This window comes from Rhododendron vialii, chromosome 10a (genome assembly GCF_030253575.1).
Source record: "Rhododendron vialii isolate Sample 1 chromosome 10a, ASM3025357v1".
NCBI lineage: Eukaryota > Viridiplantae > Streptophyta > Magnoliopsida > Ericales > Ericaceae > Rhododendron > Rhododendron vialii.
Window position 1 is genome coordinate 15,449,948 of NC_080566.1, and position 19,003 is coordinate 15,468,950.

At 38.0% G+C, this 19,003-nt stretch overlaps 1 protein-coding gene across 1 annotated transcript; it reads left to right on the forward strand.

Moving 5' to 3' along the window:
- Positions 1 to 1,045: 1,045 nt before the first annotated feature.
- Positions 1,046 to 17,332, forward strand: LOC131304887 (probable cadmium/zinc-transporting ATPase HMA1, chloroplastic). Its single transcript, XM_058332345.1, has 13 exons — positions 1,046 to 1,830; positions 4,245 to 4,395; positions 4,476 to 4,660; positions 5,484 to 5,630; positions 6,690 to 6,885; positions 8,248 to 8,360; positions 9,292 to 9,530; positions 11,388 to 11,493; positions 11,965 to 12,132; positions 13,118 to 13,334; positions 13,909 to 14,096; positions 14,232 to 14,318; positions 16,898 to 17,332. The coding sequence occupies exons 1-13, from the start codon at positions 1,330 to 1,332 to the stop codon at positions 17,075 to 17,077; spliced, it is 2,478 nt and encodes an 825-aa protein (XP_058188328.1). The 5' UTR covers positions 1,046 to 1,329; the 3' UTR covers positions 17,078 to 17,332.
- The last annotated feature ends 1,671 nt before the right edge of the window (positions 17,333 to 19,003 follow it).

Here is a 19,003-nt window from a genome sequence, read left to right on the forward strand (position 1 = left end):
AATACTTCTAAATTTATTCTCCTTTTTAAATAATGTGAATACTGTACTAAATTATTTGTGGCAAAATAAAACTAAGGTGGAGTTCCAATAAGTAATAAGTGCAAAAAGTCAGAGTTATCCTTATTCAAATATTTTTGCGTTTGTTAGTTTTGTGCCGAAATTTTATGGATTATTAATATGTCTCAACAAGAGAAATCAGAAACTCAAAAAATTGTACATTTACCCAAATATTTTCAAAAATATTCACTTTTAAGCTAAAAAAGTGCCGCTTAAAAGTCAATATTTTCAAAAATATTTTGAGGAAAAGTAAAAAAATATTTTCTATTCATTTCGTCGAAACGAATAAATAATTAACAAAAGTTTGGTACAAAACTAATGAATAGAAAAATTCAAAATAGTACCAAGTATCTCACAAATACCCATAGGATACATTCCAATAGAAAAACCGATACTCTTATCGACCTGGTATTCAAGGGAAATTTTTGGGTACCGGGTGGGTACTACGTGGCCGTACCCACGTGGTGCCCGAGCAGCCCATCGGGCGGTCAAAAGTGTGTTGGACAGTCCAGATTGAAATTCTCTATCTCCTTTCATCCCACCATTCTCTCTCCTCTTTCTCTTTCCAAATCTGAGTCGTCCAAAATTGAAATGGATGGCCTGGATGCTCTGAGACACCATGTGGTATCCACCCGGCATTGAAAAATTTCTTGATATTCAGACCCTTTCCGAAACACTTGAGTACAGTGGGGGGCCGAGTAAGAGGGTGTTTCGGGTAATGAAAAATTTGTAGATTTTTATTTGTGATTGAGAAGTTATTAGGTGTTTCCGGTAGTGAATAAATGTCAAGTTATTTCCGGTATTGAATAATTTGTTGATGGGTTTTTAAGTAGAGTTACCGTAGCAAAAAGAGTTTTTATTGACAACTTTTTTGTTAGTGAAAATATGATGGTAAAATATTGAAACTTTTTTGTTAATGAAAATGAGATGATAAAATACGTTAAGTTTTTATTTTTTAGTATTTTCTATGAGTGAAAATACCCCCAAGTAAAATGAGCACATGGTGTTGTGACAATGGTGTCACCGTTGCTGCAAGTCCACAACCAGTATCGACCCCACTCCACTCCCAAGTAAAAACGCTTTTTAGTTCGGCTTGTTTCGAACCAGCCCTCCCTCATTCCCCATTCCCAATCGATCGACGGCGAGCGAGAGAGAGAGAGAGAGAGAGAGAGCAAACCATCAGCTGAAGCTGCCTTTGCCACTCCCCTTCAGAACCCTGTCCATCATGAACCAAACCAACTCTACGTAAACCCTCACCGACAAAACAATACCATGGAAACTCTCCGTTTCCACGTCGGAATCACTCCTTTCCCATCACACAACCTCACAAGAATTCCCAGAATTACCAAACCCTCCAATTACTCACTCAAACTCAACCCATTTCGCACCCAAGCCCTCTTCCTCCCTCCAATTCTCTCTCCTCCCCGCTCTCTCTCTCCTCCCCAACGCCACTCCCACTCCCTCCCCAACGCCACCCATCCCCACCACCACGATCACCATGATCATCAACACGAAGATCACAACCACCACCACCACCACCATAATCGCGGCTGCGAGAACACGAAGCTGACTAGGGCTCAGGAATCGTTCCTTCGGTTCGCGAAAGCAATTAGGTGGACCGATTTGGCGGACTTCTTGCGGGAGCATTTGGTGCTGTGCTGCTGTTCGGCGGCTTTGTTTGTTTGTGCGGCGGCTTGTCCCTATGTGCTTCCGAAGCCGGCTGCGAAGCCTCTGCAGCATATTTGCATTCTCATTGCTTTCCCTCTAGTTGGGGTACGAAGTTTTTGCCATAATTTGCAATTCTCTTTTGATAACTCAGGTGTCCTGGCAGCTTTTGCTCACCTTGACTAATCTTGGACCAATTCCACTGTCCACTTGCAGCGGTCCCAATTAAAGTCATAGCAAAACTCTGTACGGACTGCCCCAAAGTAGTTGATAGTACCGTTTCGAACCTGTGATCTTAGGAGGGAGTAGGCCCCCTAAGCCCAAGCCTTGACCAGTAGTCCAACTCCTAATTTTCAATTCTGATAACAATTTGATTTGAAATCTATTTGATAAATAATTTGCCTAGTTTTTGTACTTGTGTGTAAGATGTCAATAGTCAGGCTACATGGGAGGAAAAAATCGATTTCCAAGGTCTAGGAACACAACATTTTAAGCAACATGCTTATGTGGCAGTTTCACATTGGTAAACAAGTGATCTATCCATTTGCCAATGAAATGAAACATTGACATTTAGGCATGTTGTGCAAAATGTTGTACGTATTGTTGTGTAACTAGACTCTCTCTTTCCAGTAACATAAATACATAATCATCACCCTTGGTCACTTTCGGATACACTTAATGAGAGGAATACATAAGTCGTGGAGAGTTACTACATAATCTAAAGGCTTTTTTTGGGGTTTGATAGCTCAGTGGTCCCATCCTGCCCAGTTGGGTTCAAGCTAAGAAGCACGGACACGTCTAGCGGCCTCACATATACGTGCCCGACATGTGTCGGTCACGGACGCGACACAACATTCTCCGGACACTTATTGGACATGCCTAAATACTTGTCCAATGTTTTTATTATGGTTCTTTTACTTAGAAACATTGTGGATACTGTAGGACATGGTTGCAACACTCTTGGAACATGATAGCAACACATTAATATGTCTCCAACGTTTATATGAATTCATAACATATCTTTGTAATACAAATACACTTCACATTTGACATGTTTGTGTCCTAATTTTCTTAATTTTCTGAGAAATGACGTGTCCCTGTATCCTTGTCGTGTTGTGTCTCTGTGTCAGTGCTTGTTAGGACTTAGGGTTCGAGAGGTGGCCGTGAGAATAACAATCATGCAAACCTCTAGTAGCCCTGATGGGACTCGAACTAGCGAATCCTTGGGACACAAAGTTAGGGTCTTTACTAGCTGAGCTACCCCTCAGGGTTAAAATTGGGATGTAAAATGTGGAGTATTAAATAGAAAATGAAGCTGAGTAAAATTTTGATGGGTAACAAGTCATGCACCATTTATCTTGCGAACAGCTTGATGCAATATCTCTTTTCAACCCTTTGAGTCAATATCCATAAACAAGGAGAAATTGACGAGGATGTTGCTGACTAGAAGCATCAAATTCAAAATTGATTGAAAACTGGAATGTGAAGATAATGTGGAGATGAATGAGTGGTGTTATTAGAAAATAGACGAAATAGAATTGGCAGCAATTGACAATGATATGGGAGAAAAAATTTGAAGAGGATATATAGCCTTGTGAGGTGTAGACCAACTAAGATGCCTATAAGGAGTGATTTAATCCATGCTTAGCGTGGTAAACAAGTGGAGGACAGCCAAGGATAAGGGTAAGGTTTTCCGAAACTGGACTGATGATTCTCGGAAAATAAATGCATGTAGGTGACCCAAAATTGGCAGAAATGCTATGATGCTAGAGTTGGGTTGATATAATTTGGAAATGTCTCACGAATTAAGTGTTCTTATGGCTGTATTATCTCTAATTCTGGCAAACAAGAATCCTACTTTGGAAGAAGCTATGCGACCATGTTGTAAAACATCTCAGATGATAAAAATAGAGAAATCAACTATGCATTTTTATGATTCAAGCAAATTGGAGTATATGGATTTGGCCCCCTGCAATGTGAACCAATGATCAACCAGTGGCATCGAAAGGAGAAAAGCATGTAGATGGTGAACGAATAATTCACCGAACGGTCCGAACCAAAAGAAGAAGAGCCCTGATCAATCAATCCCAATCAATTGAGAATGTTTCCATAACCATGTGTTGTAATCTTTGCATTGATGTTATGAATGCTTTAGCAGCTAAACATCAATTAGTATGATTAGCCAGGATGATGATTGATGACAATTCAATGACCCTGTCACGATGAAGTTTAGTGTCTACATGATTCCTCCTTTTTTATCTCCTTGGACTAGGTTCTTATTGATCTGGGCAATGTGTTTTTGACTTCCATCATCCTGTTGGTTATTCTCTTTGCACGTCTCTCTCTTTTAGTCCTTAAAAACGAAGATTGTTTGTGAGAATTATGTTAATATCGAAGAGATTAGGTCTCTTGTATTTTATTTCTTAAATTTAGGCTAAATAGAAGGTCAAAATTCTGTCACGTTGTGGTGTAGTTATTATGTTGCTTTAGTAACCTTTGGAATCATATTCTATTCATGTCAGGTGTCTGCTTCGCTTGATTCGCTCATCGATATTACGGGTGGGAAAATAAACATTCATGTACTAATGGCTCTTGCAGCCTTTGCATCTGCGTTTATGGGAAACCCATTGGAAGGAGGCTTGCTTCTTGCAATGTTTAATCTTGCCCATATCGGTAATTTTGAATTTGTTTAGTTCCATGTTAGTTGGGGGAGGATATAAACTCTTACTGGCTAATATCTACTATGGCTGCAGCTGAAGAGTATTTCACCAGCCGTTCAAAGATTGATGTGAAAGAGCTGAAGGAAAATCATCCAGATTTTGCTCTTGTGCTGGAAGTACGCAATGGGAAGTCGCCTAATTTCTCTGACTTGTCATACACAGAAGTCCCTGTAAACAACTTAGAAGTCGGCTCGTATATATTGGTCAAAGCTGGTGAGGTCTGTACTTGCAATTTCTTTTTAATTTTTCACAAGAAACTTTATGGCTATCAATTTTGTTGTCATTGCAATGTTCCGTTTTTTAACTTTTTGTGCTGACAATAGTACTGGATTCCGTTTTGGTTAAAGCACATTCAAATCATTTTCATATGACTCATGTTTTCATGAGCTTGTGAGGGTTAAGCTGTTTAGATCTGCATGTTAGTATGGAGTAGCGCTGTTTGTTTTTAGGACAGAATAAGCCTGAATTAGGTGGATTTAGTTATAGTCACGAATAGCACATTACATGATCATAGTATAGGCATGCATAAGAACTTCTTTCTTAGCATTTTTTCTTTCTTTCTTTCTTATTTATGTATGAATTTGTTTCATTTATTTTTCATTATCATTCACTTATTATGATTTATTTTTTCGTGTGTGTTTGTGGCACGTGTGGGTCATGTGTGGGTGGGCGTGAGGGTGTGTGTGTTGTCAATGGATAACAGTATATTATGCCTCCCTACTTTTATTTCACCTTTTTGGAGGCTGGAGGACACGTTGAAGGCACCTGCAAAAATGCATGAGTCATGAGGTAAACAATAGGTTTCTCCAGTTACGTTTGTGGTGAACTGACCTTTTTGGTAGGCTTGTACCTTCCAAATGTTATACACATCAGAGGAATTGTCTCTTTATACTCCAGATTTAATTTTCATGAAGTTTTGTCACCATAATCTGACACCCCAGTTTCTGACTATTTGACTGCTGTCATCAATAACTTGTTCAGTTTAAAATTATGCTTCAGTTAACCTAGAAGTGTCATAATGCTAGCCCGTATCATTTTCAGTCAGTACCTGTGGATTGTGAAGTTTTCCTTGGTAGATCAACAATTACCATCGAGCACTTGACTGGAGAAGTCAAACCAGTGGAGAGGAAAGTTGGAGATACTATTCCTGGCGGTGCAAGGAACCTGGATGGCATGATGATAGTAAAGGTATGTGCTTTAACTTAACTCAATTTCCTGGTAGACTGTTAAAATTCTCATTATTGAAGATTTGAAGTGCGATTTCGTCATAATTGGTATGCAGAATGATATTGGTGTATGTCTTCTTTCTTTTTGCTCTTTTTTACTCCAAGTATGTTTCTCCTGAAATTTTTTGAAACGTAGGTGAGAAAAGGTTCTTAGCTTATTTTACGTGCATCTATGTCAGCCAGTAACTTTTCAGTGTTTCTCATGATTAACTTTTGTTTCCCTAAGATGATCCTCCACTTCTTCCCCTTGAACATATTGAAGGGAATTCTTTTAAGAAGTGCAGTTAAGAAATCCATCTGCATGTTTCCAAATGTCTGTAACTTTATTACTCCCAAGTTGCCATTTTAGTGGCCATTGTCAGTGGCCTTGTGGATCAGGATATGCCAACATGATGGATTGACATAGATGTTGTGTTGGTGATAGCTTAGTGGTGAAGAAGTGGATTTGGTGTATGCCGATACGATGGTTTTCATTTGGTTTTGGAAGCAATGGGGTGCATGCTGTGGGAACTGGTGGCATGATGGTCTCGGCTCTGGGCAGTCTGTTGAATACTTAAGGGGGTGATTTGTCTGCAAACTCTTGGACATCCAAATGATAGTTACAATTTTTTTGGTTGGGTGTATTTTGATTAAATAGTGGCTGTGAAAACATTCGTTTTGTGGGATGCCTCCCTTCTAACAAAGTTACGAAGCTACTGTCTAAATTCCTCGGAGTTAGTTGTTTCGGCCATTAGATGTACCTAGCCTGCTGTGTTGGCGTCCTCGCCAGCTTATATTTAACCTATGCACCCCCATTAAAGGGCACGGAGAGCACCTAGGACCCTTTGCATTGGGGACCTATTGGGCTTTCCTTCTTTCTTTTCTGTTGGTTACTCTATTGCCTGATTGCACACACAACTGAGAAAACATTTTAGTTTCCAACATACTTTCCTGGACCTTATTCATCACTACAAGATAGTTCTCTTAGTTCTGCTACTCTATTGTCTGTGTGGTTACTCAGTTTAACTGCATGTTTACTCAGGCAAAAAATACATGGAAAGAATCGATGTTGAGCAGGATTGTGCAATTGACTGAAGAAGCGCAGCTAAGTAAACCAAAGCTTCAGAGGTGGCTGGACAAGTTTGGTGATCTCTACAGTAAAGTGGTTGTGGTTCTATCAGTTGGTGTTGCCCTACTTGGGCCACTGCTTTTCAAGTGGCCACTATTTAGTACGGCAGGTAATTTTAAGAGTCTCTCCATTCATGGTTGTTGAAAAGTTCTATGGTTCTACTATCTGCCCACTCTTTTTTTGTGTTGCATTTCCGTTTCTGTAGGATTTTAGTTGTCTTTAGCTGGTTTCTGCATTATTTAATGACGACAGGGTCTCTAGTATCATTTTCAATAGTCAATTTGCTTATTAGTTTCTACTGTTAATTATTGTTTGGCTTTTTTCAGATCACTGTGCATTCATCAGTCAACCCCAGAATCTAATTTGCAGGAATACACTAATGGGGACATTTTTTTTTGGTTACTGTAATAGTAGTTGGTATCGAAGGCATTGGTAGGTTTATTTTACCACAAATATCAAGAAAAGATAGTGTATCTTAAACAATTGCCAATTTTTGGCCAGCTGACTGCATGCTAAATGATGTTTCACTGTAGTCAGTGTAGACTTTGCAGTGCTAATAGTGGCTGTGCATATGCCTTTTTTTTTCCAATGAACATAACACAATCTCATTAACAGGAAGAGGAAAAAGGAACACGAAAATCTTCACAAGAACAAAAGCTTTATCTCTGTTATTTTAACTGTTGGCATCCACACGAGCTGCTGTTATTTCTAGATCTATTGCGTGCATATGTCTCCTGTATTACCTCATGTACACCTGGGTCATACCCCTTTAAGAGGGGAAAAATTGATTTTCTTCACCATCAAATTACTTGCAGCATCAACAAGGAAAACGTAGTGAGATTCAATTTTTATCATCTCAAGCCCATTACTCGGTATCTATGGGTATTATCAGTGTATCCTGTGTTCCAAAAATCCCTCTGAGGCGCAGCCTTGGGGCCTCAAACACCTTGTGGCAACACGACATGTATGATGTGAGGCCGAGGCACAAAAGGGGCGCACCTTGGCATTAGGTGTTTATTTAGGCATTTGAGGAACTACTTTGTGATGGATTTTACGTTTTTGTTTCTATTTGTTTATTTGGACATTTGGAATGTTGTGTTTTTCCTTTGTTTTTGGAGTTCTAGAAATAATTCTAATGTTAAAATTTGCCTTCGTTTCTACAATTGCCTGTGTTTGAAATTTTCTTGTGGTTGCCTAGCTCTGATGAGGCATGTGCCGGGGGATCTTGGCACCTTAAGCTTTTTTAACCCCCTAGCCGTATCTATTGATGGATACATTTTCACATCTTTTCACGTATAGTGACTTTCCCGAATTGTCTCCGGTTCCACACACTTGGGGACCGTCTTGAATGGATCTATGTTGTAGTTCTCATTCAGGGGAAAAGGAAACAGTCCTGAGGACATGTAGTCTTCTGTTGTCCGCAATGCGCGATGAGCATTTGTACTCTTTTAGTAATGATTCTATCATATAGTTTGCAGAGGATCAGTTTATAGAGCTTTGGGACTCATGGTGGCAGCATCACCATGTGCGTTAGCTGTAGCTCCTCTGGCGTATGCTACTGCAATTAGCGCCTGTGCAAGAAAGGTATAACCAGAGGTGTTAATCATTATTAAGCAATAAAGCATACTCTTCGTGATTCGTATAAGTGTGTTCTCTCTCTCTCTCTCAACGAATATTGTTGGTTTTTTTTTTTTTTTTTTTTTTAAAGATTGCTTCTGTTTTCTGCTTTTGGTTATCTATTTTGGTCATCTACCAATAATGGCGACGTTTTTAGCAATTTTTTTTTTTTGTTGTATAGCTCACAAACCGTTGGACTTAAGATAACGGTTGAATGTCGAAGTGCAAATAGATAACTGTTCAAACTCAATTAAGTATAAGTCCTAATGGAGTAGTTGTTGTTACTCTTCCGAAAACTTCACCGGATTATGGGTGTCGGAAAGTCAGTTTTATGGTTTGATACGTTGTATGTGTGTGCCCATGTTTTCTTTTGTGTGTGTGTGTGTGTGTGTGTGAGGAGGGTTCAGGCCTCTTGAATTAAGTTTGGAGGTTCCCTATCCGAAGTCTTGCAGTTATTGAGGGAGGGAGGGAGGGAGAGTTGAGGCCTCTTGAATTAAGTTTGGAGATTGTTTTGAATTGAATAAACTCTGGAATTACTCCTCTATTTCAACTTGATTTAATATAATTTTTCTCTATAATTTCAAATTTTCTAATGATTTTGGTGCCAATTTATTTTGAATCCCATATTTGACACCATTCACAGGACCCCAGTTTGGAACAAAACAGTACCATTTCTTTTATTACCTTGGGATTCCTCCTTAATTTCAGCTGGTACAATAAGTCTATTTTTGGGTTGATTATAAACTTGGTATATAATTTGCCCGTGTAATAGGTTCTGTATTGATGGAATTAAACTTGGATCTTGGAAAGATTTGATATTTTTTTCATATGATCCTTGTTCCAACACAGTTCTTCCATTTTTGTTTCTCAACTTTTAACAAACTGATTGTGTTCGTAGGGAATTTTCCTTAAAGGTGGGCATGTTCTAGATGCGCTAGCTTCTTGCCACACAATTGCATTTGATAAAACTGGCACATTGACAACTGGGGAATTTATGTGCAAAGCTATTGAACCTATCCATGGACACATGGAGAATGACAGAAGAAAATTTGCTGCTTGTTGCATTCCAAGTTGTGAAAAAGAAGCTCTTGCAGTGGCAGCAGCCATGGAGAAGGGTACCACTCACCCCATTGGAAGGTAATTTTCGCGGAAGAAAAGTGTTAACTTACTAAAGCTTTTTCTCTGTTCTAAGGACTGCATATGCTACTTTTTTCCTGCAGATACTATGTTTCAAAATTATTCAAGGGAGATTTAGTGATAGGTCCACTGTCATTTCATAAGCTCACAAGTCCACCTAATAGTTCTGTAAAGCCACAAGTCCACACCTTAGTTACACGAAGCGGGAGCGGGGGCGGGGACGGGGGAGCGGATGATCATAGAAGTATGGGAGCGCCATTGGGAGCGGTTAGGAAAAATTATTAAAATTATAAATATATTTTGGAATTTTATATTGTTAAATGTCAATATAAAAATATTATTCTACCACATAAAATATTACTATTGAAATTATAAGTTTCTAGTTATATTTCAACATTTTTAATGTAGCACGTGATTATACAATAAAGCTCTTGTGCATATTAAGTAGGCATAAAAGTTAAAGGCATTAGTATGACTCTAGAAGGTTAAGATCTGATGTGCACATCAAAAAGAACAAAACAACTTTAAAGGTACCAATTGCAGCTTGAACCGTAAGTCTCTCAACTGTTTTTGGTGTAAGTTCCCGTATAGGTAAGGAACGAGTTCCCGTCGTCATTGGGACAAGTTTCTTGGAGTTTCCTTCGACGGGAACGCGGAAACGCGTTTCTGTCGAAGAAACGTGGGCATAGTTGAAGGTTCCTGCAACTAAGGTCCACACAACCTAAACCCTAGGGTACCCTATGAAAGTGCCTAAAATCCTAAACCCTATGAAAGTGCATAAACCACTAAAACCCTATAATAGGAAAAAACACCCTAAAATCCTATAAAAGTGCCTAAACCCTAGGGTACCCTATCCTATAATAAAAAATTGCCCCCTAAAATCTTATGAAAGTGCCTAAATCCCTGGGGTACCCTACCCTACTCTAGGGTACCCTAAAATGGACTTGAGACCTTACAAAATTAATAGGTGGACTTGTGGATTTATGAAGTTCACATAATGGACCTAAGACTAATTTTCTAATTATTTAAACTGTTAAGCTATCAGGATAAATTTCTAATTCATGTATCTAAAATTTCTAATTTGCAAAGTAGAATTACAGGTATCTCCAAGCGGGAGTTTCTGGCTTAACTAATACTGAACTACCCAGAAAAATGGTCTCAACTCTGAAATAATTAGGACACGTACCTACGTACTATATTACCTTGTAAAGTGAAAGCATTAACATTATAATTATTATCAACAGTTTATTGATCTATGGTTCATGAATTGATTGTATTTGAGCGTGGTCCTCCCTATTCTCTTACTTCCAGTATCAGAAAATAGATTGACGTGGTCCATTTGGCGGGAGAGGAATATAAGATATTTGATGATATTGACAAGCCAGGGTTATATAGAAATTCTTTGGATAGTTTTTATATTGTTGAATTTTGATGAACACCTAGATTTATGGGAGCTTTAATGCACAACCGATGTGTATCGGGGCTTTTTTGTTGGAAGCCTCTGTTTCTATGGGGGTGGTATTACCCTTATGCCTTTTTCAGTTATGAAATCACTTCTCAAAAATGACTCTTTAAAGTCCATCTTTGATGCGTTTTATGCATGTTCAGTTATCCCTTCCTCTAATGTATTTTTCTCCTATGTGGAGAAAGACGCAGGGTGGAGACAAGAGCTAGAGAAGTATTTATCTTCTTGTACTGAGAGCTTTTAGGCCCTTTACCCTCTATAAATCAGCTTCAGTTAGAACTTATGATGTGCTGTTATATTCATTATCGCATGGTTGGACATAAGACTCTATTTTTCAGTCTGTAGTTTTCTTTATGAGAGTATTTATCACTTGTTTCGTTTGTCTGTTGCAGAGCTGTTGTGGATCACAGTGTAGGGAAAGACCTTCCTTCTTTTTCTGTTGAAAGTTTTGAGAATTTACCTGGTAGAGGTCTTTTTGCAACATTATCTAGCATTGAGGTAGTCTCTTCTCCAGCACTATACAAATGACTACTGATTTATGACATGTGCATTGATTTTTGTTCGCTTATCCATCCTCCTTCTCAATTAAGTGGACAAGTGTCACATAGTGGTGGATCATACATTGATGGACTCTAATGAGTATATCTCTTCTTCGTTTTTATCCCGCCTCTAATATGTATCTGTTACTCAGAATTGTTGCAATTGGTGCGCCCCATGCAATGGGTTCATGAGAACGGCATTATTATTTTATATTCTTGCTCAAATTTGTTTAGGTCTTGACTCTTAATCCAACACACTTTTGGGATCACACCACTACTGCTGATCATATAATGACATTTGCTAGTTGTACTTGTTTCAAAGCTTCTTTAAGTAGATTGCACATGAAGTTATTTCTTGCTTAACATTTTCATCGTGGTGTCTCACCATTATGAAAAAAATAATTCGAAGTTCATTTTTATTTTGTTATAGCCAGGACTTGGAGGGGGTGAACCGTTGAAAGCTTCACTTGGTTCTGTAGAGTTCATCACTTCACTTTTTAACTCTGAAGATGAATCAAAAAAGATTGTGGAAGCAGTGATCTCATCTTCTCATGGAAGTGATTTTGTTCATGCTGCTCTGGCCATTAACAATAAAAAGGTGATGTTCTTATTTGTGATAGAATTATGATGGTCCTGGATGCTGTGACTTGGGTGTTCTTTTTGTGTTTCAAGGTGGTTTTAATATCAGTTCCGGGTGTCGTAGTTATCCTTTCCCGTTTACAAAAGATAAAAGAGGGTTTTTAGAGGTAGATTACATGTTTTTATTCTGACAATGGGAGATTTATGCATCTTTTTCACTTCCCTCGCTGTCATGTATGCAAACCTTTTTATCTGCAGCCCTTGTTTGAATTAAATGACGAGGATTACAGTGCTCCTACTTTCAGGGCATCCTCATTTTTCCATAATGTGCCTCTTCTTTGACATGCTTGTAATAATTAACAGATGAAGAACCTTCTGAAATGTAAATGAGCATGTTAAAATGAGTCTGTTAGATATTTCCTCTTTCAGAAATGCCTTTTCAATTATCCCCCCTTTCTGTGAATTCTTTGAAATCCTCCGTGGCAGAATCATTTACAAAAACATTCCTAGTAACATGGTAATTTTTGTCGTCTTAATCTGTTTAGGTTAGATAACATAGTAGGAAATTGATGAGGTTCATTACGCTCTGAACATTGATGCCATTACTATCTGTGAACAGTTGCAAATAATTCAATATGCTACATACTCAGCATGGTCCATCTGTGTTACTGATGGAAATAGCATCACTTAGTGGAGAAATAAAGGGTGGAGAATTCAGGGAATCAGGGCCAAGTGTCCTTCGACTTCTTCAGAGATCTTGGTTTTCAGGGGAAAAAAAAATTGAAAAGACAATGAAGTAAAATACTTCTGATCATTGAGTTCCTCATGTCCCCCAGTTGGCTTGCCATAGAAATTGGTACAGTGGATGATGGATAGCAATCAATATCAAATGATTAGTCTGGTCCCTCTTTTTAAGATCCAAAAGATGTTATCTCATCTCAATTTTGAATCCACTGTGATAATGCGACCTATATTCTGACTTCAGTTATGGCCTGTGCTTTCAGGTAACACTGTTTCATTTAGAGGATAAGCTTCGACCTGGGGCTATGGATGTCATTCTGGCATTACAAAATCAAGCAAAGCTCCAAGTAATCATGTTAACCGGCGACCATGAGTCCAGCGCGTGGAGAGTTGCAAATGCCATTGGTATTAATGAGGTTTATTGCAACTTGAAGCCTGAGGATAAGCTCAGTCATGTAACTAGTATCTCAAAAGATACAGGTGAGATTTCAGATTTCCAGGCCAACTAAGTGTTCAGCTCACTCTTTAGTCGTTGTGTTTTTTCTTCTTTGGGGTGTGCTTGAATTTGTTGACTGTATATTGAAAAACACAATGTTTGGTGCTGTAACTAATCCAACCATCGTAGTTTGTCAAAGCAGTTATCCTTTTGATGTGTAGTTCGTACATTCTATTTTCAGCAAGTGTTTTGTCGATATAAAGTACTCGAGAATCACAACACAAAAGAGTTTGTTCGAGAAGAATATCTCAGCATGAAGTGCTGTTCATTCAAAAGGAAAGATCAGGCTCAAAAGAGAAATCAACCAGTTTTCAAAAATAAAACCACATTCCTTTTGGACAAGTGGGATAGAATAATACATCACAGGCTTGGAAATACCTGACACATTGGAGAATGTTTGCCACACTACATCACATATCTACATTTTGAAAGCTAGAATATTAGTCAATGGCAATATCAAATGATGAAGTGCTTGATATAGGGTAAAAGTACAGAAAGTAAATGTTTGACTTAGGCTACTTACAATGGTAGCTTCACATAGTTTTCATTGTACTGCAGGGGGAGGTCTTATTATGGTGGGTGACGGTATCAATGATGCACCAGCACTTGCTGCTGCAACTGTCGGTGCTGTGCTAGCCCAGCGTGCTAGCGCAACTGCTATTGCTGTGGCAGATGTGTTGTTGCTTCAGGACAATATTTCTGGTCTTCCATTTTGTTTTGCTAAATCTCTTCAAACAACTTCCCTGGTACTCAAAATGCCCTCTTCACTTTCCTCTACCTTGCATTTGTTTTCTTGTGCTTGGTTTTTCTGGTACAAAGGTTGTTATCTGCACTACTCATGTCCATTTTGCTCTTTTTCTTACATGACTTGCTTTTGGCAGGTCAAACAAAATGTTGCCCTGGCTTTATCTAGCATTGTTTTGGCCTCTCTTACATCTGTTTTGGGTTTTCTTCCACTTTGGTTAACGGTATGATAAGTTCATATTTACTTTCTATTGCTCCTTCTGTCTCTTTTTTCCCCTCAGTATTCATTTGTGTTATGACAGGAGTTACGTTAGATAGAATCATAGAAACCTTATGATGTGAATTTTTCATGATAAAAAATAAGAAAACTGTGCTAAAACCTCGACTCTAGTAAGTAGAATGGCTTAAGCCCGAGTATTGCACCTTGGGGATCCATTCTCAAACTAATTTTATTCCGATTCTATTGAATTAAAAAAGATGATCCAAGTGATTTATATGAAAGCGAAATTATGAGTCAAGAGTTAGGAAGAAGGTAGGCAAATAAATCTAGCAGGGATCTTAGGATGAGCTTAGCTTAGTAGCCACATTAGCAGCACTTGGGTTGATTCTGGGGGCGGCCTATTCCCTTTGGGTATACGATGTTGCCATATGTAGTAGTTCTACATCAAATTTAGAACCCTATTTCAATGAACAACTCAAAGGCCATAGCTTAAGGGTTAGAGTAGACAACCCCATGCAGTGGTGGACCCAGGAATTTGACACAGCGGGGGCACCAATTTTTTTTGTAACCGAAATGTACGAGTTACAGTTAATCACATTTACTTCAAAATAATTTTAGCATTCACGATAAATTAACAATTTTAAAGTATATATGTATTTTAATAATTAGCTACTTGGGCAAGTTAACTACTTGGGCAAACTTGCTCACCTTGACTAAATGCATTAAAACAACATTATCACATGTTCATCATCTATTTTTTTTATTACTAACTCTATTATTACAGTTTTGGAGACAAAAAGTATACAAATGCAATGTGGGGTAGACTCGAACTCACGAATAGTATAAAAAATAAGGTACGCACTACTATTTTCTACTGCCTTTTGAAAAAAAAAAAAACCACACATTTTCTACTGCCTTTTGGAAAAAAGGCAAAAAAAAACACACACAAAGCTCCACAAAACTGCATAGCTAGAAACTAGCAGGAAAAAGGCAAAAAAAACCTATAGGTGTGCATGGGGTAAGTCTCGAACCCAGCACCTCTTGGTTAAAAGGAAAGCACTTTACCACTGCACCAACAGACAACTACTTACATGCATTCAACATAAATTATATATATACAAAACCGCAAAAAAAATAAAAATAAAATTTAAGGTCGTGGGGGCACTTGCCCTATGGTGGGTCCGCCCCTGACCCCATGTTTGTGATCCAATCTTGTTCTTGACCTCAGGCTTGACTTCTTCTTGGAGTCCTGGCCTTTTTCATATTTTAGGCCCTTGCCCTAGGTAAGTCAGTGTTGCAAGTCTTGTGTTCCAGCGTGGCTACTAGAAATACTGCCAGCTGATCCATTCAAAGACTGAGATTCCAGACGTTATTACTCTTGTCGAAGTACCCAGCACTGCTTGACACCTATGCTGCCTGTCAGAATCAAACAAAGGTCCGCTTTCAAAATTAGCAGCCAGAATCAATGCCTAATGTCTCGAGGAAAGCAACTTACCAACCCAGGTTTTTTAACTGGTGCTTCTAGCCCTCCAAGTGCTAAACAAAGAAGATTCCTTAGTGTGATCCTAATTTTTGCTGGTTCTAAGCATGTCATTGATGGAGATCCAATCCTCTTTGCTTCGTAGATCAGTTCTAAGTTTGACACCGTGGTGGGGCCAGGTTAATGCATGGACATTTGTTGTGTCGGTAATAGGTAAATGTAGTTTCAGTTTATTTCAAGTCGGTAACTTGCTTAATTGTATGCTAAATGGCGCTATGTTGTCAGAAATGCTCTCCAGATTTCTAGGTTAAGAATAATACACAATTTAGTTGCTATCACTTGAATTATGAAGTCCAAAATTCCTTCACGTCCATCTAAAATGGGCTGAAATGTTGTGTTGCATGTGAACCCCATAGTGTGGGAAAACTTAATGGGTGAACTAAAATTTCCGTGTCTGTCAGAGACTCCAAATGGTTTTGTTTTCAGTCAAAATTTCCACCCCCAAAAATAAATCAAAGTATTGCAAGTTTCAAACATTCCGAAGTGGGAGAAATCATTGCTCTCCGTGAAAGCTATAAGAAAGATTGCTGAAAGGTAGTTTTTGTTCCTCCAAAAAATATATAAAATATATAGAAAAATATGAAACCCGATACTTGTGCTTTATATCTTTTAGATGCTGAGAAATAGCAGACGACTGTACGAGGTATTAGTATGAGAAGGTGAGGTGGGAAAAGATCTTATACTAGTATTGTGGGTGTTTGTCATCCCAAGTATTAAATTAAATTTTGGTGGTTATTATAGTTGTACCTGATTTCAAATGTCTGCTTTCCATATACAACAGTATGTAGTTGTTTTTTTTTGGTTAAATCAGTATGTAGTTGTTACATCATGGAATTTATTTTAGCACAAAATTGTTAGTATTGTTAATTGGTAGGATTGGAATAGCAAATGTTAGGATTAGCTTTATAATCTTTTGAAATCATCTCTAACCACTTGAAGTCTATTTTTGCTGCTGCTTTGCTTTTCTGTTGAGCATAAGCAATGGAGAAATCAGTAGCTTGATTTACCCCTTTCCCCTCATCTCGTACCTGATGAATGTGCAGGTTCTTTTACATGAAGGTGGAACTCTTCTTGTTTGTCTCAATTCTATCCGGGCACTAAATAACCCAACATTGTCATGGACGCAAAATCTTTTGGACATGGTTGCTAAACTCCAATCGATTATTATGGTTCTAAGGAGCCATGGCACCCGCCCAGGTACAATTCAGGCTGCACCACTTTAGCCAGAACCATCTTTTCATAGCCCTTTAAGGTGATTTCATTGTGCTCAAGCAGAGTGCTAATTTTTTTTTAATACTGTATATATGATGGAAAGAAAAGAAAAGAAAAAAAAAAAAGTTAGTGTCTAGTGTACATTTGCATGTCTATTCACGAATAACCATTTTCTCGGAGTCGCAGAAAATGAGCTTGATAAAGTTCATGTAATGTAGGGCATACTGTTTTTATTGATATTTATTTCTTCCGGTATGTATTTTTCAGACCTTGAGGCAATGTGTGTGGTAGTTTTGTCAGTTTTTCTATTTTTGTTTACATAAATTACAAAAAGGAGGAAACATGTTTTGTTTTTGCAGAAAACTAAATCAATGTTTTCAAAAAAAGAAAGAAAGAAAGAGTTGGCGTAGGGGGTTGTAATGTTGGTCGGAAGTGGCCAGAAGTGTCGCTGCGGGAGGGCCAAAGATATGAACCTGGTAAATAGTTGTAAAAGAGGTTACCAAATCATCAAAATTATCTAAATCCATATTGATCTTTTAGAGTAGAGGGGAATGGTCGGAAGGGGGAGTTGGAGGGAGAAAAGCGAAGGAAAGAGTGGAAAATCAGAATGAAGAGGGAAATGCCATTGAAATGTGTTCAAATTTGCGTACGTAATGTATTTACAAATGCGTCAAGCATATGAGTTATCTAACTTTTATCGCAACAAAAGGAGATTTAACAGTCGAGTTGTGAACATCGGGGATGGTCTCAAATCTGGATTTCCTCTGTTTTAGCATCTGTTATGCTACTGTTGCAAGCAACACTAAACCAGCATCTCTTTGGGTGAGTTTGTCTCGTTGAAAAACGTTAAGACACATACATACTTCAGGTGAATCGTGCAACGGTCCTTTAGATCACGACCTGTAGACGGTGCCATATTTAATTGCTTCAGGAAAGCTAGCACCGTCTTCCTAACTTGTTCGTAGTGGTCGGGTAGATGGAAACACGCCAACGTTCATGGTATTGCGGAAGATTTGTGTTTTGAGTACTACTACTGTAGAGTTGGTGTCATCTTGAATTTGGAATCATGTGAATTTTTCTGCTATATTTAACATTCGCAACGGTTCTCCCAATGTGTTAGCCAAGTACAAATTATAGTACTCCCTCTGTTTCAAAAAGGGTCACAATTTTTGAAATTCGTGTCATTTTTCATCGCTTATATTTTTCAATTTATAATGTTTTCATGAGTTTGAAAATTTTGTACAATAGAACTTATTGAGAACTATCAAACAAGATCTATATTGCATATTTTTTGGGATCTATATTGAAAGATATAGTACTCTCTCCGTCCGGATTTAATTGTCTCTAGTTCTATTCTAACCCGCTAAAAAATGGGTTATATTTTTGAATCCGTAATAAATTTCATATTGAATATGAATCTTGTTTAATAGATTTCGATTAGTTCTATAATACAATATTTTGGAAATCACATAAAATATTATAAATTATAAGCTACAATCGATTGAAAAATAGAACAAACTCCAAAAAATGACTATTAAATCTAGACAGGGACGGAGGGAGTAATTAAAATTGGCGTGGATATCAGAAATTGACATCAAATTTGGGACAGAGAAAGTAAGATTTAAGTCTTCCAATAAAATGCCCTTTGCTCTTCGCTTTTAATTGCTGACTCTAGCATTAAATCATAGTTGCGAGCTTACTAAGGCTGTGTTCTTATGAAGTTAACTTAAATTTGAAAATCATCCTTAGTTGATTTTTTTTTTTTTTTTCATTTGTTAGTTTTGCGTCAAATTTTTGTGGGTTATAAATTCGTCTCGACGAGAGGAATCGAAAACCCAAGTATTTAGAGAAATAATCACTTTTCAGGCCAAAAAGTGACTTTTTTTGCTAATTTTTCGGGAAGAATCATTTGGTTGCTATTTTGGTGGTTCTGCAAG